Consider the following 24,084-nt stretch of genomic DNA (forward strand, 5'->3'; position numbering starts at 1 on the left):
GACAACTTTGCTTGAATCTCTCCAGCTCCTAAATACCATCAGCACCTCAGAAATGCGTCAGTTCCTCAGCCAGCCTGATGTCACCCAGAACACTTCAAACATCTGTGCCATCTTTAACAACTACAACAAAACCTCTCTGTTCCTACAAACTGTATGTCCCCCATTTCAGACAAGCATGTCTGCAATTACATCTAAGTGGCAATCTAGCTGTGTTCTCTTCATTCTCCCATTGATTGATTGTACAACACCTGCAGGAGGACGTCCCAGATGATGTGAGGAGGATCATCCTTCCCTGTGTTTGGCCTTTGGCTCTGAGCAGCAACAGAAGATCTGAGGTTGATCTGTGGTTTAACGTACGTTTGAGGAACTATCTGAGGTTCCTCACCAAGGAACTTCTGAACTCCACTGAGGTGCAAAACGCCTCATGTCTCTCCTTCCAGAAACTGTGAGTTGGTTTCTCATTGCATCTCATGATTGAATGTGTAGGTTTCATCGAACTCAGGTTCTATTTTCTTTTTAACAGGGTGTATATTATGGGGAAAACTTTCACATACAACAGTTCAGAATTTGGACGGAAAGATGTGTACACCGCCATCAGAAGCTACCTGACAGCTGGTAAGAGTCTAGATCCTGTTATTTGCTCTTTATGCCTTAAAAACTAACCGGTGGTGGTCGGATGATTGTTACAGAAGACACCTTTCTATTCTGAGCTGAAATATCAGCAATGCAGGTTTACGTCATCATGTTTTAGATCAATAGTTACATATTTCTATTACCGTACTCTGCTATGTTGTTGTCCTCAGGCTCTGGAGCCAGATGCTACGATCCCAGCGATCCAGAGCTGAGTTCTACCTCCTGGTTTGTAAGCTACATCGGCAGCTTTGTTACGTTTATCACTCTGGATGATCTCATGAGCTTCATCTCCATCTCTCAGGTGTTTGTCCATTCATAATTAAAGAATATTTAATAATGTGTGAAAGTTTGGTAAATCTTACCAAAACCCATTTTCCACATGGAATTACAAGAGGGAGGAGTAGGATAAATGAACTGTTCGGATGAAGCCTGCTGCATTAAGCTGTGCAAAGTAATATCTACGTATGTTGCATGGTAATCGATGTTTATACATTTAAAGCTGGAGATATTCCTGGAGGATAACTCTAATCTGGAACTCTTCAACAACACAGCCATCTCTAAATACGTAACAGGCTACTACATCACCCAACTCTATGCATTCAACCCGAACTTCAGTCTATTCAAGTAAGTTTTTATCACTCTAGCTGAAAAATGTACGGCAATGTTGATGAGATCAGGTTTCCATGTCGGTATGTGCTTAATTACTCATCCTTCCCCTCGGTTGAATAAAAATCCACCTTTCATTCAGGCTTCCAGGCTCTTTATTATGTTCCTCTGACATCCCAAGCTCAGTATTTTCCTCTCTTACTGAATCTGAGACGATGGTCATCTTGGAAAAACTGAAGACATTCTGTAATGGAACAGAAGATCCTGAGGTACCAGATCTAAAAGTTCCTACACAGAAATACTGTTTGCTTCAACGACATTTTTCTAGCTCAATTTAATTCAGTTTGTACAGCAGTAATTGGCAGCAAATATCTTCATGTCCTTCACTAGATAAACATGTTTGACTCGTATGAAATTTTAATGAATCCTTGGGTTTTAAACAGTACAACAACATGAAACTAATGCATCCACAATATTATATTCAACAGGTATCTGCAGCTCTGACATCCACCATCAAGACCTTCACAAAGGAAACCTTTGAAGAACTTGGAAGTGCCTCTTCAGCACTGACCAAAGATCAGATTCTTACAGTGTCCTCTTCAGTGCTCGTTTCTTCTTTGTCCACCCTGGGCTCTGTGAAAAACTGGGGCCAGGACCGGGCCACCACTATCATCCAGTCCATCACATCCTCAGGATTTCAGGTAAGTTTTGCTGTTTTCTTCAGCTTTCCTGAAACACTTCAGGTATTCAATGATCGGTTGCATAAATGTTAACCTGGATTTATCAAAATCTATGATCCTTTCTAAATGGTCATTAGTTTTTAGTTATTAGAACATGGTTTTAATACATAACAATGTAACTGACAGGTCAACAGCGCAGCCTCTCTGGAGTCCCTGGGAACTCTTGTTGTTGGACTTCACTCAGAGTCAATTCAAAAGATCTCAGCTTCCGAAATACTCAGCGCCTCCAAGAAGCTCAACGTTGTTTCCAACATGCTGAAAGCCTCAAAGGTCGTCCAGGAGACTTTTGTCAGAAAGGTACAAAACAAACCTGCCCTTAAATTCAGTAGTGCTGAATGAACCAGACAAATAATGACATCTACTGACCTACTTGTCAGATAATTTCTGTGGACACAAATCCAGTTAAATTGGTGGAGAATGTCCCTGATGTCCTAGCAAATGAGATCCCACCTTCACTGCTGGTGTTTTCTGAGAGCACAGTCAACATCAGCATGATTAACAAAAAGACGTGGACTGCAGATCAGGTCAGTGAGTTCTTATGGTTTTAGACGAATAAAAACTTTATGCTGTGAGATATTTTAATTAATGTGCCAGAGATCACCTGCCATGTTTAGCATAATAATATTTCTCACATATCGTAATGACATCTTAAATAAAGACTCCTGTATTACTCTTTACAGTCCACCATGTTTATTTGGACATTGGGTGATTCAGGCTTTGACATCGAGCAGTAAGTAACCAACACCCGCAGCTATTTGTCATGAGAATTTCCACCTTTCCATGCATTAAACTCTGTGCTTTTCTGTTTTCTCTCTGCAGGCTTTCGCCATCTGTGCTACAAGGTTTCAGTTGTTCATTAGTTCAGAAAATGTCTAAAACCAAAATCAAGCAGATGATTCATGCCTGTCGACCGAGGAAAGACAGAGCCAAGGTGGACCTGAAGGAACCTCAGGTAAGTTCTGCAAGTAAAACAATTTATTGAAATGAGACACTTAAAATTAAGTGGTTGAAGGCTATGAAAATGGTTTTTAAAAAATTCAATGACCACCAGTTATGTGTTCAAATTTGTTTAACATAAACATTTCAATTTATGAAAGTAGTAAGAGCAGAACACTGACACATCAACCTTCTCACACTGTGACCTCCAGCTGACCTGCATGTACAACCTGATCCGTGGCGACCTCTCTCAGAACTTCTCTGATTACCCTTCAGACATGCTTCTCTACTTGGAGTGAGTCTCTCTCCACGTAATTATTGTAACTATTATGCCAGTTGTTTGAAAAAGTCATATGATGATTTTGATTTTTTACAACAATCTCCACCAACAGCTCCAACAATGTCCAGAAAGCAAACTGCAGGTCCTACTTCTCTGCCCTGGGTGCTGCAGACTTCTCTGTGGCTTCCAGCATCTTGAACAAGGGCCCACAGAAGTTCAGGGAAGCTAGAGACTGCCTGGTGAGTATAAAATCAAGACTGAGTCAAAGGAGACCTCAGGTGCCATGATGAAAAATACCAAAATAAACAACAACACTTAAGCCAGATAAGGTTTAGTTATATTTCAATTTGATGAATATGTTTCTTCAGCAACTTGTAAAACAGCTGAAGATGGGTTTTTATTTCAGAATTATATCCTGTTTATCATTTGAGGCTAAGAAATGTCTTGTTGCAGCCATTTTTCCCCCCATTTTAGACTATGATTTATATGCATGCATGTAGGGCTGTTGTAAACAAATATTTTAGCAATTGAATAATCTATCAATTATTCTTTTTTATCCGATTAATCGGATTAAAAAAAATAAAGTAAAACATTTGTAAATCTAACGTAACACCAGTGTTGCTATCAGATATCAATATCAGTTCAATATTTCACAGTCGAGCTTCCCTAACAATAACTTTTCTAAAGTTTAGAAAATTAACTTGTAACAATAATAGCTCACTTTCTAAGTTAACCTGAAGAAAAGTTATACTGGCTGCCCACCAAGTTCCGCATAGAATACAAAATTCTTCTGTACACTTTCAAGGCCCTTTACAATCTCTCCCCACCATATCTTTCAAATCTTATTCATATTGCCATTCCCTCTCGCTCCCTCAGATCATCCTCCTCAATCCATTTCACTGTCCCCTCTGCCCGTCTCACCACCATGGGGAGCAGAGCTTTCAGTCGCTCTGCTCCCCAACTCTGGAACTCATTACCACCATACCTTAGAAACATAAAGTCATTATCAAATTTTAAAACCGAACTCAAAACACACCTTTTTAGATCTGCCTTTTCCACATGACACAATTGGTTTGCCTGATTTTACATAGTTTTTATATAGATACATAGTTTTGTTTTATTTATTTTTATCTACTTTTACTTGTTACATTTTATTTGTTTCTGTCACAGTTTTTTTTACTATTGTACGGTGTCCTTGAGTGCCAGAAAGGCGCCTTTGAAATAAAATGTATTATTATTATTATTACAAAGATCTGAAATTATATTCAGTGTAATAATAAAGAGGCAGGCCCACAAATGTGCTTATAAAAAATGTCTATAATCCAGCTTTTAGTTTATGTGTTCATCTTCAGACAATGTAATAGATGAACTCTCACCTTGCCCAGACCCAGGGTTTTATAATTAAGTAGTTGAAATTGGGTCAGTTTTCCTGCATTTGTTGTGTTTGGCCACAGCATTGGAACTGGCTTTGGAGTAGATGTGCAGATTAATCCTCTGATCGTTTGAATTTTCTCTGAGAAGAAACTGGAAAACTTGTTGCAGGCGGCATTAGATTGAAGTTTAGGTGGCAACGTCATAGGAGGGTTTGTGAGCCTGTCAACAGTAGCACATAAAGCTCGAGCATTGTTAATGGTTTTGTTTATGACATCTGCAAAGAAAGCCTCTCTTGCATGTTTTAGTGTTGTGCACTTTCTTTATAGATGTCATAATAAACGTGCAGTTGGCCTTTACGCCATTTCCGTTCGGCCCTACGGCAGAGTTGTCATGCAGATTGAACTGTTTGTGCATTTCTCCATGGAGATTTTTTCCTACCAGTCACAACCTTCACTTTAATCGGGGCAATGTAATCAATGATATCTGGAAGTTTGCACTGAAAATCATCCACCAACTTATCTACATCATTATAGCTTAAGGGCGAGGAAGAGGAGTAGATTTGATTAAATGTTTCTGCTGTGTTTTCTGTGAGACGTTTTGTGATAGTAACTTTTTGTCTAAGTGGGTTAACGGATAAATAACTGTCAAACTCTAACTGATGTCACCCCGACAGGGTGACATCAGTTAGAGATATTAGAAATATTCACACCCTTACTGATAACCAGGTCCAGTGTGTGTCCCTGAGTGTGTGTTGCTTGTTTGACATGCTGTGTTAAACGACATGTTGTGGTTTAACAACATGTGTTAAACCACATGTTTAACACAACATTCATTTTGTCTTCAGGTTGTCAAAATGAATGTTGAAATCATCGACAATTATTAAACAATCATAATCAATGCATATGAGAGATAGAAGCTCATTCAAGTCCGTAAAGAAATTTTCCACATATGTTGGAGTTTTATATAAAGTCAGTGTCAAAGTTCTGTTGTGGCATTTTACCTGAATTCCAAGATACTCAAAAGACGTGAAATTACCCAATGAGATTTTACTACAGTTCATGGTATTCTTAAATATTGAAGCCACGCCTCCTCCTTTCTTGTGTTTTCTATTCTCACTTAAAAACATGTACGTAGGAGGCGCTGATTCAATTAGTACGATTGGTTCATTATTGTCATTCAACCATGTTTCTGTTAGAAATAAAACATCAATATTATGCTCGGTGATTAAATCATTAATTAATAGAGCTTTAGGACAGAGAGATCTGGTATTTAAAAGACCCGGTTTAAGTGACTTGGAGGCTGAAAGTTCTCCAGTCGGAGGTTTAGCCATTTCTTTATCATGAGCAGCCTGGAATTGGACCACTGAGAAATAATAAAAGTAATAATAAATAAATAACTTTTAGTTACTTTATGTAACTTTGAGTGACATAAAAGTTAAATAAATCATATGATAAATATGAACATGTTATAGTGGCACAGATTTAAGTCGAGACTCTGGAATCAGTAAATAATCACTCAGTCCACAAGTACGACAGGAATGTTCCAAAAAGTAATTAGGTCAATCACAGCTTTGAAAATATATACATTTGTAGCACTTAGAGCTATCTTGTTTATGAATGAGTGTTTAGAAATAGATCCGTCTTAGTGGCTAATAACAGCAGGTTGTCACAGCTGTGATCTAATGCAAAATCTGAGTTTTCTGCTCACACCTGTTGGACTTGACAACTGTGTCCAGATGTAGTTTGTGCAATCTGTTTTGTAAATCCAGGGATGTTTAAAGTGATAGCACAGACAGAACACTGAGACAAACTTAGCACATAGTAGGATAGCACATAGTATGATAACTTAAATAATGTGAATGAACATTTTCACTGGGGAGCTGTATTTTCACTGTTTCAGGGGATCAATGGTGTCAGCCTGAGCAGAGACAATGTGGAGGTCCTGGGGAACATGGTCTGCACTCTGGATAGAGCCTACATTGAGAACTCAGATCCTCTCATCCTGGAAAAACTCAAAGCCTGCAAAGACCTCTCTGCCAGCCAAGTGGTTGCTATGGAAACACTACTGCTGTCTGGGAAAACACAATACAGGTATTAAAAGCAAAACCATTCATTCCATTAAACAAAAATCTCTGCCAGTTCTTCACATTTTTTTGGGATTTTCTGACCTTCTATTTGTCAGACAAGACTGATTAAAATTAGTCCTCCTGCCCCCTAAACAAGTGTTGTACAAAATCATTGAGATTAAGATTTACACAAAAATGTATTCATTACCTATTTAAAATATTTACATCTACATGACAACGTATATATTGTCTTTGATTTTTAGATATGTAACAAACTGGAACCAGAAAACACTGGAGGATCTCAAGATACTTCCCCTCTACTTTACAAGAACCTTCTGGGACCAGTTTACAATTGTGGGTTTTTATCACCTTGGTTCCTTTCATGAAAATTAGTCTAATATTTTTTGAAAATTACTTCTAGATTGTTTTATTCTGTAACTTTTTTTTTTTTTAGTCAACAAAGAGGAAATTCCTTAAGGGTTTTCTTCCAGAGTTAAGGAAACAAAATCCACACAAGAACAAGTTGAAGTACCTCTTCAAACAGATCAACCCAGTTTTAGGAGGTAAACAAGGAGAAGGTAAATACTACTACTACTACTACTACTAAGAATAATGAGAGTAATGGTGAATTCCTTTGCAAAGCCTATAGCTATGTAAACAAGACTAAAGAAATTAAGTCTGAAGAGTCAATTATTGACAAAAGGATAAATTAGATATGAAGAAATCACTAACAAATGTATTTTCTGCAAGAAATTAATTTCTAACTACACAGCAGCCTCACCAGCTCTCTTGTTGTTACAAGGATGCACTGAGGGCAACATCACCCGGGTGACTGTTAGCGACCCGTCTTTCCCCTTTGGCTACGACGTGACACAGTTCAACCTCTGCCTGGACGTTTCCGTTCTAAAGGATAATCTCTACACTATATGCCAGAAAGTGGATGACGATGACTTCCAGAAAATCATTCTGAAGAAGCTCAACCAGGTAACTTGGGAACATGTTGCGGTTTGGTCAAACAGTGCAATGCGCTTTATGACCTGGAAGAAGCTTTGCGACTAACAGACCCAGTGGCCATCCTGAGATGGAAGGCATTTCATCAGGCTGCGACACATTAATGAGCGTCATATTATTTTCATGCATTTGAGTTCATATTCAACACTTTGCTCTTACAATTTCATAATCTACTTCCAGGCATTCCCATCTGGAGTTCCTAATCAGGAAGTACAGATGCTTGCTTCAGTCTCTCGCTCAGCAACACTTGATGACATCTCTAAGTGGAACATCACTGAACTGGATACCTTGGCAGCTCTGATGAATCCTGAAGAAGGAACATGGGAGACGGCACAGGTACAGCACACCGTAAACATTACCAAAACTTTCATTTGACTGGAGTAGAAACTTGATGAGTTTTTCTTCATGTTGCATTTAGAGCAAAGCAATCATCACCAAGTACCTGACTGCCTCCGGAAATTCACTGGACAGCAGTGAACTAAACATCATTGGCTCCAACTTGTGCTCACTGGACACCAGCACGTTACAGACCATCACACCAGACAGCATGAGGTTGGTGTCAGCATGTATATAACAAACATATCCACTGTGGTAGTTAAAGTCACACTGAATGCCTCTTTATCTGTTGTCAGAAATACCAAGCATCTGGATGTGGCATCATGTTCAACTGAGCAGAAGAGAGTCCTCTATGAGATCAGCAACACCTCCTTCAGCGTCCATCGTGATAATCTGATTAACTATTACAACCTGGTTAAAGGCTACCTAGGTGAGATTACATACTCAATATTATCTAATTATCCAAATAAGAATTGCTTTTTAATTTTTGTCATTAATTTCTTTTATGAAAGGTGGAGCATCTCTGGTTGATATAATAACTTTGTCAGAACAAAACATAAGTATGGATGTGAAAACCTTCATGAAACTAAACATCAATGTTATAAATGTAAGTATAAACAAAAAAGAATAACTACCTTTAGGTGAATTCTTTGGACAATTATAAATGTTCTAATAAAAATTTAATTTATCTGCTGAAAACAATTATTTTTTCCAACATTTAATTTTTCTAAACATACAGGATTTAACTGCTTCCAACGTCCAGAAACTCATGGGGGAACATTTACCGGACCTAAAGTTGTTTGAGAACAACACTGTGATTCAGATGTGGGTAAACATGCAACAACAGTCGGATCTAGACAGAATGGGTATTGGTCTATCTACCAACAGCACAATCCCTCCAACTACAACGTCGACCCAGAAAACTACTTTTACAAGTGCTGGAAGTGAAACTGGAACACGTTCTGACACACAAACAATCACATCCCTAACCAATTCTGACATACCAACACTTACTAACTCATACAGTTCAACCATTCATACTGGAAGCAGCTCATGGAGGACAACAACTAATGCTGTAACTGATGCTGGAACATCAACAGGTGATTCTGTGACTGCTGTTGGATCAACAACTGTGGGAGCCAAGTCTACTCCGTTCAAAACAGAAGCAAAAGTTTCAAGCAGTACTGGAACTTCAACGCAAGATGCTGGAACCATCACAATGTTGGAAAGAACTGTAGGAACAAGTTCCTTGATATCAAAACCTGAAACAAGTGCTGGGACATCAACAGGAGATGTGCTGACCAGTGCTATGACAACAGTAGATTCCTCACAGCGGATTCTCACAGCAACAACAAATTCAGCAAGCACTGCAACATCATCATCAACAGGTGGTCCAACTGACTCTTTGACAACATCTCCAGATGCTGAAATGACCACTGGCACAAGAAAGCCTTTTCCCACAACCAGTTCTGGAACAATGATGCCAGAAGTTACAACTACTAGTGGGATGTCAACACCTACTGCAGCCACAGGAAGTGAGACTCAGACCGCTCTTAAAATCAGTGCAACCACAACAACAAAGCAAACTTTAACCGGTACCAGTCCAGAACTATCAAACTCTGCAACCAGTCCTGTTACCCTGCAGTCTCTAACTGAAGTCACAGGCAGTAGAACATCAACAGCAGATGCCACAACAGCCTCTGAGACAGCAACAGCAGATGTTTCAACTGGTACACCAACAAAAACCCTCACTGACCCCGAAATGCCAACATTTGGTATCACAACTACATCTGTGTCAGCAACAATTGAAACTGGAAGCAGCTCATGGAGGACAACAACTAATGCTGTAACTGATGGTGGAACATCAACAGGTGATTCTGTGACTACTGTTGGAACAACAACTGTGAGTGCCGAGTCGACTCCGTTCACAACAGAACCAAACGTTTCAAGCAGGACTGGAACTTCAACGCAAGATGCTGGAACCATCACAATGTTGGAAAGAACTGTAGGAACAAGTTCCTTGATATCAAAATCTGAAACAAGTGCTGGGACATCAACAGGAGATGTGCTGACCAGTGCTATGACAACAGTAGATTCCTCACAGCGGATTCTCACAGCAACAACAAATTCAGCAAGCACTGCAACATCATCATCAACAGGTGGTCCAACTGACTCTTTGACAACATCTCCAGATGCTGAAACTACCACTGGCACAAGAATGCCTTTTCCCACAACCAGTTCTGGAACAATGATGCCAGAAATTACAACTACTAGTGGGATGTCAACACCTACTGCAGCCACAGGAAGTGAGACTCAGACCGCTCTTAAAATCAGTGCAACCACAACAACAAAGCAAACTTTAACCGGTACCAGTCCAGAACTATCAAACACTGCAACCAGTCCTGTTACCCAGGAGTCTCTAACTCAAGGCACGGGCACTAGAACATCAACAGCAGATGTTTCAACTGGTACACCAACAAAAAGCCTCACTGACTCTGAAATGCCAACATTTAGTATCACAACTAGATCTGTGTCAGCAACAATTGATACTGGAAGCAGCTCATGGAGGACAACAACTAATGCTGTAACTGATGGTGGAACATCAACAGGTGATTCTGTGACTACTGTTGGAACAACAACTGTGAGTGCCGAGTCGACTCCGTTCACAACAGAACCAAACGTTTCAAGCAGGACTGGAACTTCAACGCAAGATGCTGGAACCATCACAATGTTGGAAAGAACTGTAGGAACAAGTTCCTTGATATCAAAATCTGAAACAAGTGCTGGGACATCAACAGGAGATGTGCTGACCAGTGCTATGACAACAGTAGATTCCTCACAGCGGATTCTCACAGCAACAACAAATTCAGCAAGCACTGCAACATCATCATCAACAAGTGGTCCAACTGACTCTTTGACAACATCTCCAGATGCTGAAACGACCACTGGCACAAGAATGCCTTTTCCCACAACCAGTTCTGGAACAATGATGCCAGAAATTACAACTACTAGTGGGATGTCAACACCTACTGCAGCCACAGGAAGTGAGACTCAGACCGCTCTTAAAATCAGTGCAACCACAACAACAAAGCAAACTTTAACTGGTACCAGTCCAGAACTATCAAACACTGCAACCAGTCCTGTTACCCAGGAGTCTCTAACTCAAGGCACGGGCACTAGAACATCAACAGCAGATGTTTCAACTGGTACACCAACAAAAAGCCTCACTGACTCTGAAATGCCAACATTTAGTATCACAACTAGATCTGTGTCAGCAACAATTGATACTGGAAGCAGCTCATGGAGGACAACAACTAATGCTGTAACTGATGGTGGAACATCAACAGGTGATTCTGTGACTACTGTTGGAACAACAACTGTGAGTGCCGAGTCGACTCCGTTCACAACAGAACCAAACGTTTCAAGCAGGACTGGAACTTCAACGCAAGATGCTGGAACCATCACAATGTTGGAAAGAACTGTAGGAACAAGTTCCTTGATATCAAAATCTGAAACAAGTGCTGGGACATCAACAGGAGATGTGCTGACCAGTGCTATGACAACAGTAGATTCCTCACAGCGGATTCTCACAGCAACAACAAATTCAGCAAGCACTGCAACATCATCATCAACAAGTGGTCCAACTGACTCTTTGACAACATCTCCAGATGCTGAAACGACCACTGGCACAAGAAAGCCTTTTCCCACAACCAGATCTGGAACAATGATGCCAGAAGTTACAACTACTAGTGGGATGTCAACACCTACTGCAGCCACAGGAAGTGAGACTCAGACCGCTCTTAAAATCAGTGCAACCACAACAACAAAGCAAACTTTAACCGGTACCAGTCCAGAACTATCAAACTCTGCAACCAGTCCTGTTACCCAGGAGTCTCTAACTCAAGGCACGGGCACTAGAACATCAACAGCAGATGTTTCAACTGGTACACCAACAAAAAGCCTCACTGACTCTGAAATGCCAACATTTAGTATCACAACTAGATCTGTGTCAGCAACAATTGATACTGGAAGCAGCTCATGGAGGACAACAACTAATGCTGTAACTGATGGTGGAACATCAACAGGTGATTCTGTGACTACTGTTGGAACAACAACTGTGAGTGCCGAGTCGACTCCGTTCACAACAGAACCAAACGTTTCAAGCAGGACTGGAACTTCAACGCAAGATGCTGGAACCATCACAATGTTGGAAAGGACTGTAGGAACAAGTTCCTTGATATCAAAATCTGAAACAAGTGCTGGGACATCAACAGGAGATGTGCTGACCAGTGCTATGACAACAGTAGATTCCTCACAGCGGATTCTCACAGCAACAACAAATTCAGCAAGCACTGCAACATCATCATCAACAGGCGGTCCAACTGACTCTTTGATAACATCTCCAGATGCTGAAACGACCACTGGCACAAGAAAGCCTTTTCCCACAACCAGTTCTGGAACAATGATGCCAGAAGTTACAACTACTAGTGGGATGTCAACACCTACTGCAGCCACAGGAAGTGAGACTCAGACCGCTCTTAAAATCAGTGCTACCACAACAACAAAGCAAACTTTAACCAGTACCAGTCCAGAACTATCAAACACTGCAACCAGTCCTGTTACCTTGCAGTCTCTAACTGAAGTCACGGGCAGTAGAACATCAACAGCAGATGCCACAACAGCCTCTGAGACAGCAACAGCAGATGTTTCAACTGGTACACCAACAAAAACCCTCACTGACCCCGAAATGCCAACATTTGGTATCACAACTACATCTGTGTCAGCAACAATTGAAACTGGAAGCAGCTCATGGAGGACAACAACTAATGCTGTAACTGATGGTGGAACATCAACAGGTGATTCTGTGACTGCTGTTGGAACAACAACTGTGAGTGCCGAGTCGACTCCGTTCACAACAGAACCAAACGTTTCAAGCAGGACTGGAACTTCAACGCAAGATGCTGGAACCATCACAATGTTGGAAAGAACTGTAGGAACAAGTTCCTTGATATCAAAATCTGAAACAAGTGCTGGGACATCAACAGGAGATGTGCTGACCAGTGCTATGACAACAGTAGATTCCTCACAGCGGATTCTCACAGCAACAACAAATTCAGCAAGCACTGCAACATCATCATCAACAGGTGGTCCAACTGACTCTTTGACAACATCTCCAGATGCTGAAACTACCACTGGCACAAGAATGCCTTTTCCCACAACCAGTTCTGGAACAATGATGCCAGAAGTTACAACTACTAGTGGGATGTCAACACCTACTGCAGCCACAGGAAGTGAGACTCAGACCGCTCTTAAAATCAGTGCAACCACAACAACAAAGCAAACTTTAACCGGTACCAGTCCAGAACTATCAAACACTGCAACCAGTCCTGTTACCCAGGAGTCTCTAACTCAAGGCACGGGCACTAGAACATCAACAGCAGATGTTTCAACTGGTACACCAACAAAAAGCCTCACTGACTCTGAAATGCCAACATTTAGTATCACAACTAGATCTGTGTCAGCAACAATTGATACTGGAAGCAGCTCATGGAGGACAACAACTAATGCTGTAACTGATGGTGGAACATCAACAGGTGATTCTGTGACTACTGTTGGAACAACAACTGTGAGTGCCGAGTCGACTCCGTTCACAACAGAACCAAACGTTTCAAGCAGGACTGGAACTTCAACGCAAGATGCTGGAACCATCACAATGTTGGAAAGAACTGTAGGAACAAGTTCCTTGATATCAAAATCTGAAACAAGTGCTGGGACATCAACAGGAGATGTGCTGACCAGTGCTATGACAACAGTAGATTCCTCACAGCGGATTCTCACAGCAACAACAAATTCAGCAAGCACTGCAACATCATCATCAACAGGTGGTCCAACTGACCCTTTGACAACATCTCCAGATGCTGAAACTACCACTGGCACAAGAATGCCTTTTCCCACAACCAGTTCTGGAACAATGATGCCAGAAGTTACAACTACTAGTGGGATGTCAACACCTACTGCAGCCACAGGAAGTGAGACTCAGACCGCTCTTAAAATCAGTGCAACCACAACAACAAAGCAAACTTTAACCGGTACCAGTCCAGAACTATCAAACACTGCAACCAGTCCTGTTACCCAGGAGTCTCTAACTCAAGGCACGGGCACTAGAACATCAACAGCAGATGTTTCAACTGGTACACCAACAAAAAGCCTCACTGACTCTGAAATGCCAACATTTAGTATCACAACTAGATCTGTGTCAGCAACAATTGATACTGGAAGCAGCTCATGGAGGACAACAACTAATGCTGTAACTGATGGTGGAACATCAACAGGTGATTCTGTGACTACTGTTGGAACAACAACTGTGAGTGCCGAGTCGACTCCGTTCACAACAGAACCAAACGTTTCAAGCAGGACTGGAACTTCAACGCAAGATGCTGGAACCATCACAATGTTGGAAAGAACTGTAGGAACAAGTTCCTTGATATCAAAATCTGAAACAAGTGCTGGGACATCAACAGGAGATGTGCTGACCAGTGCTATGACAACAGTAGATTCCTCACAGCGGATTCTCACAGCAACAACAAATTCAGCAAGCACTGCAACATCATCATCAACAGGTGGTCCAACCAATTCATTAACAACATCTCCAGATGCTGAAACGACCACTGGCACAAGAATGCCTTTTCCCACAACCAGTTCTGGAACAATGATGCCAGAAGTTACAACTACTAGTGGGATGTCAACACCTACTGCAGCCACAGGAAGTGAGACTCAGACCGCTCTTAAAATCAGTGCTACCACAACAACAAAGCAAACTTTAACCAGTACCAGTCCAGAACTATCAAACACTGCAACCAGTCCTGTTACCCTGCAGTCTCTAACTGAAGTCACGGGCAGTAGAACATCAACAGCAGATGCCACAACAGCCTCTGAGACAGCAACAGCAGATGTTTCAACTGGTACACCAACAAAAACCCTCACTGACCCCGAAATGCCAACATTTGGTATCACAACTACATCTGTATCAGCAACAATTGAAACTGGAAGCAGCTCATTGAGGACAACAACTAATGCTGTAACTGATGGTGGAAAATCAACAGGTGATTTTGTGACTGCTGTTGGATCAACAATTGTGAGGGCCGAGTCGACTCCGTTCACAACAGAAGCAAAGGTTTCAAGCAGCACTGGAACTTCAACGCAAGATGCTGGAACCATCACAATGTTAGAAACAACTGTTGGAACAAGTTCCTTGATATCAAAACCTGAAACAAGTGCTGGGACATCAACAGGAGATGCTTTGACTAGTAGAATAACAGAGGCGTCCTCACTGGGGGTTTTCACTGCAACAGCATCAACAGGTGGTCCAACTGACTCTTTGACATCTCCAGGTGATGAAACTACCACTAGTAGAAGAATGCCTTTTCCTACAACCAGTTCTGGAACAATGATGCCAGTAGTTACAACTGCTAGTGGGATGTCAAGAACTAGTGCAGCCACAGGAAGTGAGACTCTGTCCTCTTTTAAAGTCAGTGCTACCACAACAACAAAGCAAACTTTAACCGGTACCAGTCCAGAACTATCAAACACTGCAACCAGTCCTGTTACCTCAGAGCCACAAACTGATGGAAGAAGCAGTAAAATGTCAACACCAGATGCCATGACAACCGCTGGGAGAGCAACAGTAGATGTTTCAACTGGTATACAAACAACAAAAAGTCTCACTGCCTCTGGAATGCCAACCAGAAACAGTCCTGGGTCAGCATCGTCACCTCCAGTCACTACTATTCTGGTAAGAATTTGAACCTCAATACAGGATATAATTTTGTCTGTTCTATTTTTGTATTTGCCTGTTGTGACATTCTAACATGCCAGTCTTTTAATGATCTTCTGAGATTTCTCTTCTCCAGGCCACTTTTACATCTCATTCTGAGTTAAAAAAAGGACTTTAGCTCCAGATGAGATTCAAAATTTTTCACCAGCTGTAGTTTTCTTTTGCCAAGATGTACAACTTTCTCTGGGTTTTCTAACCTCAGCCTTGCACATTTAATACCTTGTACTTTTTATTCTATAACAACAGCTTATACATAACAATTTACAGCTACAAGAAGAAAAACAAACTTTTAGCACGTAAATCTCAGGAATTTAAAATGTATGATGTTTAGGTTTTTAATCTGTTTTCCAAAAATTTATTGTAAAGAGAAATAAAAACATCTCTCTGGCTGTACCATCCTGATGTTCACTAAACCAATTCGTTCACACCTCTTTTTCCTCCTAAAACTGAATTTCCCCACAGACTCAGTCTGCCAACCACACACAGAACATGACATTGGCCTTTCTTGAGGCTGTGCTGGATAAAGATTTCTCCCCGTCGGCTGTTAGTGATGAGGAGTTCCTGCTATGGCTTAGGCTTCAACTCAGACCTTTGCTAGTCAATCTCGCTCCAACTCTGGTTATTCACCTCTTCAGTATTGTGAAAAACAGAAGCTGCAACAGCAGCCAAGAGATGTAAGTATCTATTCATTAAATTTATGAAATTACATTAGATATAAAAACAATACAAAATGTCTCCATCTTTTAGGCAATACATTATATAATGTGACATTGATTATTGATTTAAATAAGTAACTGATAATTTTCCATTCAGGATTTCCGTGCTTGAAACTGTGCAGATGACACTCAGCGGCGAAACCAAGGCAGAGATCTACAAAAATATTATCCTCTTCCTCCAAGGTTTTATAATTCTGAAAATAGAAAATAATGTTTATAACAAAAGAAAAGAGCCTATTTTGTTTGATATTTCTTGGTTGCTTTGGTACATTTTTAACATCCATCTAAACATCTGAAAAACAGTACATTTCTCAGAACATTTAGTTGAAATGGCAAACTATGATTATCTGTAAAAACACAAAATATTACCCAATATTTTTGGTCTAGTTTCCAGTGCTAATTTCTTATTACACTTAAAATAAGAAAACTAACTTACAGTTAATTTTTCAGCAAGACATAAGAGCTTGTTTTAAGTCAATAATACCATAAAATTAATGGAAATGTAATTTAATGAAATAATCTGCCAGACACTACATTTTCCCATAAAAATAAAATGTCTTATTCCCCTGGCAGATTATTATTAGTAATTGTAATCATAGTGTTTATTATGATTCTTTCAAAACCCCTCTGCTATGACCATACTTCATCGTAGAGACATGAAATTTGGTACACTTGTAGAGCTCCCCAAGACGCACACAAAATTCAATTGTCGTAGTGCAAGTCAAACAGGAAGTCGGCTATTTATAGCCTTCGCATTTGATCGAACTCCTAGGGATTTCGATCGATCGGCTTCAAACTCTGTCAGACTGTTCATAAGCTCTACTTCCAGACACTCAGATTTCAGTCAGGAGGACTCTGTTTGGGTTGCTTCTAAATCTTAAAATTATTCCTAGTTGGGAGAAACCTGTTACTAAAATTAAAGTAGAACTTTAAATATAAATCTGCTAGGGGTAAAAATGATTTTCAATGTAATTGAATGAAAACTTCAAAAAGCTGTTTCAGCAGTAATACCTTCGTAGATTACAAAGTATCACTTTTTCAAGCTTAAATAACAAAAGGAATATCTGTCCAGTTGTGTGAAGGCGCTTTCGCAGTGCACGGAACGGTTCCGACCGTGTTTGCATTACAACTTGCGACCAGTTCCACCCGGCCCCATGGAACCACAAGAGCTGTGGTTCCAATCGGGCCGGCCAAGCGGTACTGTTTAGAACCAGCAGCTGATTGGTCGCTGGTTGTTATGGAGTCAGACGTTGATTTTCCATTGACAGCTGGCTCTCACTAAACTGTATTTTATTTTGTAAGGAGTGCTCTTTTCAATATTTTTATTATTAGTTTTAATTAGCAATGGATTCGTCTCAATATAGTGCAATCACCTGGTCTAATGATGAGGGGTTTTTTTCCTCCGCTTACTCGCTGATGAACCAGTACAGTCGGCCGCTACATCAAAACCATTGTTTAGTTTTAAAAATAATGACGTCAGGTACCGCTTCGATGGCGCCCTCAGTGTAATGCGAACACAACAGGGCTGGAATCGTACCGTACCGTTTCGTGCAGTGCAAAAACGCCTTAAAACTACCCATGTTGTTTACTATTGTTGTGCTACTTTCTTTTAGCCTCTAGTAGCTGGAGAGGGAAAAGAGCAAATGGTCCCACATTGGGATGCAAACTTGGGATAGCTGCTTTAGAAGAAACAACTGGGTGTGATTTGCTGAACCTGATGAAAGTCATGAAAACTTAACAGCTTTAAGCATTTCAACTTAATTCTAAAAAAAATGACCCAAAGCAACCACAACAGAAACAAAACTGAAAAGTCTTTTCTATCCGCTGATGTCTTATTTGTACCCAGAATAAGATGCTTTACTTTGCAACACAGATCAAACGCCACTAAAGTGTTACAGTGGTGGAAGCTTTTACATCTTCCTGAAGAACAACTTCCTCAGCTTTGGCTTTCCTGATGTCCCATCATTCATCTCTCTTCTTCCACCAACACGCAAATCAGAGGTACAGCTAAATATCTGAATAAGAACAACATTTATAAACACCGATAAAAGGGAATGATAGAAGATTTTTGGAGAAATTTTGTTTATACCAGTGACGTGCGGTCAGGGGAGACAGGTGAGCCTGAGCCTCACCTGTCGTCATGGAAAAATATAAAATCATTTATATTGCTATCTTCACCTTGTGGATTGTACTATAAAGTACCTAGTTTTCATTTAGCTTAACCAATTCTGATTATTTTTCTTCAAAATCGCTGGATTTTCGCATTTTCCCATTCAAATGCTCTGAAGCGAAGCCGGTGAGGCAGCAGCGAGCTCAGCCTCACCTGGGATTACACAACCTCTCGCTAACTGCACTGGCTGCCATTATATGACAGCATGTTCGTCCTGTCTGTACGTCGCCAATGAAATGGCTAAAAACCTTTTAATGTATGGACTGATTTTCCATCATTTAAGTTTGATTAACGGAATTATTCTACAGCTGCAGCGCGGCTAAGCATCACATGTAGAATAATAGTCTTTTTGCCCTTCAGCTTTGTCCGCATGCTCGAAATTTCCTTATGTAAACAATACCAAGCAGGGGTTCTGCATTTGTAAATCTGATGATTATGATTAAGTCGGTGCCTCACCAGCTATTCACCGCACGTCACTGGTTTATACATACTTCTATATTAGGAATCCAAAAATGGACTCATTCCCGTAAACTAGCTAAATTAACTTAAAAAGTTTTTTTTTTTTCTGTTTTCAGCTCCTAAATACCATCAGCACCTCAGAGCTGAGTCAGTTCCTCAATCAGCCTGGCGCAATCGGTAACAGTTCAGGCATCTGCGTCATCTTCAGCAACTACAACAACACTCCCTCCTTCCTAGAAAACGTATGTCCCCATCTCAATTTTAAATGAGTAGTAACATCTATGGGTGAATCTGTCCTCCTCACTGTTTATATTTCTGCACAACACCTGCAGGAGGACGTCCCAGATGATGTGAGGAGGATCATCCTTCCCTGTGTTTGGCCTTTGGCTCTGAGCAGCAACAGAAGATCTGAGGTTGATCTGTGGTTTAACGTACGTTTGAGGAACTATCTGAGGTTCCTCACCAAGGATCTCATCAGCTTCAACAAAGTCCAGAATTCCTCGTGTCTCTCCTTCCAGAGACTGTGAGTCAGTGTCTCATGTTGTCATAACATCGACAAAAGATCCCCATGTAATCACATTTCCATTGCTTCCTGTTCCACAGGGTGTCTTTCATGGGAAAGAACTTCACCTACACCGGTTCAGACTTTGGACAGCCAGATGTATACGCCATCATCAGAAGCTACCTCGGTGCCGGTGAGACTTTGGAGAGAAATGTGACACAAGATAGACATTTTAAGTCTGTCTTTTACACTTTAAGAATATATTTTTCATTAATTGGTGTTGTTACATCCCCAAGGCAATCTAAAGGTATGGGGGGATATAGTAACAAATGACCAGGGAAGGGAATGAAGAGGCAAAACCAGGAGGGTACAGTAAATGCTTTATTTAAAAATAAGCCAGGAAGAATCTTGAATGTGAAGGGGAAAATCTTGAGGAAAACATGAGTGTAAATAACAAAATCCAGCGTTTCTAAGAAGACACAATCCTCCAGCAATCTAACTGTGGAGAGGCCATGAACTTGGCATCTTCATAAACAAGGCCCCACTCATCTACAAGCCTGGAAAAAAAGAATAAGTGCACACACTTCCCTCAAACCACCACAAAGCTACAGCACACATGCTGCCCACTTGGCCAAGAAGCCCTGAGATCAGTGTCCCACCTCGCTCTATACTCTGCTCATCCAGAGGCAGAGTGGAACCAGCTGCACCTGCTTAAGCTGCAGGAGCTCAGCAGCAACCTGGAACTGACAAGCACACATGCAGTCGCCACAGCATGCAACAGTGTTTATGCATTGAGACAGTAATAAGTCCATGAAAAGTTTGATTTTGGAAACAGATGGAAAACGTCTATTACATTTTAATTACATTAGTGAAGTCAGCTGCCTAAAACACTGAAAATCCCTGTTTTTCCACAGAATCTGTGGCCAGATGCTACAACCCCACAGACCCGGATCTGAACTCCACCTCCTGGTTTGTCAACTACATCGGCACCTTTGTGATATTTATCACTCTGGATGATTTCAAAGGCTTTGTCAACACCTCCCAGGTATTTCTGCAAACTGTCAATTTGGAACCCATCAACAAACAAAATCAGATTTTACAAACCTGCTAACTTGACCTGTGTGATCCAGCAGGTTTCGTCTGAATGTCTCTGACTGTTTGGTGTTTTACTTATCTATTTTTGAAGCTGAATGTGTTCTTGGAGAATAAGGCGAACCTGGAGCTCTTTAACAACGCAGCAATCCCACGAGACGTAACCAACTACTACATCTTGCAGCTTTATGAGTTCTACCCATCCTTTGGACTCATTATGTAACTATCCACCAATAAAAGGAAACATTATTATTACAAGAAAGTAATGAGTTTTATTCATTTTGCTAAAATCCTTCAACATGTCACCTTTCATTCAGGCTCCCAGACTCCTTACTCTGCTCGCCTGACATCCCAAGCTCATTATTTGCTTCTCTTAATGAAGCTGATACAATGGCCATCTTGGACAAGCTGAAGACATTCTGCAACAGCACAGAGAATCCTGAGGTACCAGATGAAAACGTCACACAGGTTCTGCTCAGTGACCGTCTGTACAGCCTGTAGCAACATGCTTCTCTTTATTTCATTCAAGATTTCTCTTTTTTTGTCACGCAGCAATCATTTGATTGCACTGACGGGTTTAAATGCAGGAAAACAGGATGAAATGCAAATATTGTCTATACAGTGGACCTATTAATGGTGGGGGTTAGGAACCACTGCTGTCTGCTGAAATCCACCAATAGCTTACAGCCGTTAATGATGCGTGTTTTATTAAACAGAGATCTGCAGCTCTGGCATCCAACATCAAGGTCATCACAGCTCAAACGTTTGCAGACCTTGGAAGTGCGTCTTCTGGCCTGACAAACAGCCAGATCCTGTCTGCGCCTCCTGCGGTGCTGGTTTCCTCTTTGTCCACCCTGGGCTCAGTGAACACCTGGGGACAGGACCAGGCCAGTAACATCATCCACTCCATCATCTCCTCAGGCTTTCAGGTACAAGCCCCACAATATACATAAAATTATGTCTTTAAATTCTTTTCTCCAAGACTGCAAACTAATATAGCTTGATTGATTAGAAAGTCGCCTGCAATCAGCTTCCAGTTCAATGATCATGTTTTTAATGGATGGAATATGACTGACAGATCAACAGTTCAGCCTCTCTGGCGTCTCTGGGGACTCTTATCATTGGAGTTCCTTCAAAGTCAATCGACAGCATCTCAGCTTCTGAAGCACTCAGCGCCTCCAAGAACCCAACGCTTGTTTCCAACATGCTGCAAGCCCCGAAGGTTGTCCAGGAGATTTTTGTCAAAAAGGTAAAAAGATGAGACTTCTATCTTAATGCCTCACTTAATTCATGATCATCTATTCAGAGCATCGTGTGAATAAAACAAGAAAAATCTGACACTTAGTTCCTAGCTGAGATAATACAGATATTTCAATATGTATGTTCGATTTAAATCTTTATTTATAAATGAAAAACACAATGAAACATTGACTGAAGGTTGTGCATCAACTGTACAAGTTGCAGTGACTAAAATGTTCCACATGTAGCTTTTCAGACTGATGCTGTTAAAATATGTAACACTTCTGCTCATTAAACTTAAAAACAAGCTTTGTTATAGTGTCCGAAAAGTGAAAAGCCTCAAGAACTGGTCAAATGTTTCTCTTGCCTACTGCTGAGTGAATACATTATCTAAAGCATGTAACCTCCATGCAGATCATTTCTGTGGACTCCAGTCCAGCCAAAGTGGTGGAGAACGTCCCTGATGCCTTAGCGACGGAGATCCCGCCCTCCCTGCTGGCGTTTTCTGGGGGAACGGCCAACATCACCCTGATAAACCAGAAGACGTGGACCGCAGATCAGGTCAGTGTTTTCTGTTTCATGCAGAATGGATAACAGTGTGAAGCAGATCCAGGCTGTCAGTGGATAAACTTTGAAAAGCGCGCAATCTCCCCAAAGCTAAATTTGTTAGAGTGTTTGACAAACTATATTAAATATGCAAAGGTAACGTAAAAGTTGAAAATATGTCCACTTGGAGACCTCTACTGATGTCTGAATGTATAGAGAAATTTAAAGGTGCTAAACTCATGAAATAAATAAGAAATGATACACAAACTTCATTCTCTCTGCTCAGAGATAAACAGGAAGACATTTAATGCACATCTGCGGATTCACACATCACATTTTCATCGTCTCAGAATCCTAAATGTCTTGTCTCTTACTTCTGACATCAAGTTCTTATACCATTCCAGCCCTACTGTTGTGTATTGGAATGCTTCTGACCAATGGCGTTACTGAACCTCGCTTCTGGCTCCGTCTTACACTGGATGTGTGTTGGAAGTTCCGAGAATTCAGAGACTGACCTCCTGAAAGTTAAATCTGCTCCATCAGAAGACCATTAGTTAAATTGTTAGTTCTTATCTGTCCAAACAAAGATTCATTTCCAGTCCTGGCCGGCTTCTTCGCACACAAGCAGGAAAAGACGTTAGCCAAGATTCCCTACACAATCGTTTTTCCTTTCCTTCTTTGGTGATTGTTTATTCCAGCCCTCTCCAATCTGAATTCTTTTCTGACTTCTAGGTCAGATTGACCCAGTACATTTGACACAGTACATTTATTTTCAGTAAAACATATCTTAATGTGAATCAACCAAAAACATGCCTTTTAACTGTTAATGTCATTATATTCCTCTACAAATGTGTCCAATATGTTCCTTAAAAATGTAAAGGAACATTTTTTCATTCTACCTGAACATATGCAGAAGGTTTATGTGAGGAACTAAATGCAGCAAAGCATCGTTCTAAAAATATCTAAACATCAACATGGACCATAATCAGTCTATGCAGGCACTGGTTACGGCTGCTTATAGACAATTTTAACCTTTTAAAACGATGAAAACAAATCTACACTCAAGTCTGTACTTCCTATTTCTTAATGTTTTAGAACAATATAAAATCAAAGTACTCTTATAAATGAAAATTATTCTTTACCACTGATGAAAGTAAAAAAATATATATATATATTTTATATTTATATATACATTTTTAAATAATCTTTTATTATGATTCAACTGTGCCAGAAAAAAGCACAAGATGTTTGTACCAAAGTATAAATTATTTTAATAGTTCTTGGTGTTTAATTTCATTGACCTGTAGTTTTTGTTCAGATGGCAGTTTAATGCCAAACAAACCTGAATTTACTCCTTTGCTTTTCAAATTTAGAAAACAGAAGATCAACTAAGGTCTAACTGTCTTTTATTCTTGGTTTTTCAGTCCACCATGTTTTTTGCGACCGTGGCTGAGGCAGATTTTGACACTGAGCAGTAAGTGAACAAACCTACCAACCCTGGTATTTAGTGTGAATCTTTGAATATCTCAGGTGTAAACTTTCTTT

The 24,084-nt window shown here is 40.5% G+C and overlaps 1 protein-coding gene across 1 annotated transcript in view; it reads left to right on the forward strand.

The window, feature by feature from the left end:
• Window positions 1-24,084, forward strand: part of LOC103460695 (uncharacterized) — a 36,582-nt gene that overhangs the window by 7,119 nt on the left and 5,379 nt on the right. Inside the window, exons 25-59 of the mRNA XM_081603516.1 lie at window positions 26-151; window positions 255-445; window positions 524-615; window positions 804-934; window positions 1,133-1,257; window positions 1,382-1,508; window positions 1,728-1,940; window positions 2,106-2,276; window positions 2,357-2,503; window positions 2,660-2,709; window positions 2,799-2,931; window positions 3,128-3,210; window positions 3,308-3,434; window positions 6,469-6,659; window positions 6,898-6,988; window positions 7,089-7,212; window positions 7,437-7,618; window positions 7,826-7,981; window positions 8,064-8,197; window positions 8,278-8,411; window positions 8,494-8,588; window positions 8,721-15,773; window positions 16,278-16,489; window positions 16,629-16,714; window positions 18,405-18,532; window positions 19,277-19,402; window positions 19,493-19,683; window positions 19,764-19,855; window positions 20,577-20,707; window positions 20,849-20,973; window positions 21,072-21,198; window positions 21,471-21,683; window positions 21,833-22,003; window positions 22,408-22,554; window positions 23,964-24,013. Coding sequence (XP_081459642.1) covers window positions 26-151; window positions 255-445; window positions 524-615; window positions 804-934; window positions 1,133-1,257; window positions 1,382-1,508; window positions 1,728-1,940; window positions 2,106-2,276; window positions 2,357-2,503; window positions 2,660-2,709; window positions 2,799-2,931; window positions 3,128-3,210; window positions 3,308-3,434; window positions 6,469-6,659; window positions 6,898-6,988; window positions 7,089-7,212; window positions 7,437-7,618; window positions 7,826-7,981; window positions 8,064-8,197; window positions 8,278-8,411; window positions 8,494-8,588; window positions 8,721-15,773; window positions 16,278-16,489; window positions 16,629-16,714; window positions 18,405-18,532; window positions 19,277-19,402; window positions 19,493-19,683; window positions 19,764-19,855; window positions 20,577-20,707; window positions 20,849-20,973; window positions 21,072-21,198; window positions 21,471-21,683; window positions 21,833-22,003; window positions 22,408-22,554; window positions 23,964-24,013 — 11,675 coding nt within the window. The remainder of the gene's footprint in view (window positions 1-25; window positions 152-254; window positions 446-523; window positions 616-803; window positions 935-1,132; window positions 1,258-1,381; window positions 1,509-1,727; window positions 1,941-2,105; window positions 2,277-2,356; window positions 2,504-2,659; window positions 2,710-2,798; window positions 2,932-3,127; window positions 3,211-3,307; window positions 3,435-6,468; window positions 6,660-6,897; window positions 6,989-7,088; window positions 7,213-7,436; window positions 7,619-7,825; window positions 7,982-8,063; window positions 8,198-8,277; window positions 8,412-8,493; window positions 8,589-8,720; window positions 15,774-16,277; window positions 16,490-16,628; window positions 16,715-18,404; window positions 18,533-19,276; window positions 19,403-19,492; window positions 19,684-19,763; window positions 19,856-20,576; window positions 20,708-20,848; window positions 20,974-21,071; window positions 21,199-21,470; window positions 21,684-21,832; window positions 22,004-22,407; window positions 22,555-23,963; window positions 24,014-24,084) is intronic.

This window comes from Poecilia reticulata, chromosome 22, assembly GCF_904066995.2.
Source record: "Poecilia reticulata chromosome 22, P_reticulata-male-v2, whole genome shotgun sequence".
NCBI lineage: Eukaryota > Metazoa > Chordata > Actinopteri > Cyprinodontiformes > Poeciliidae > Poecilia > Poecilia reticulata.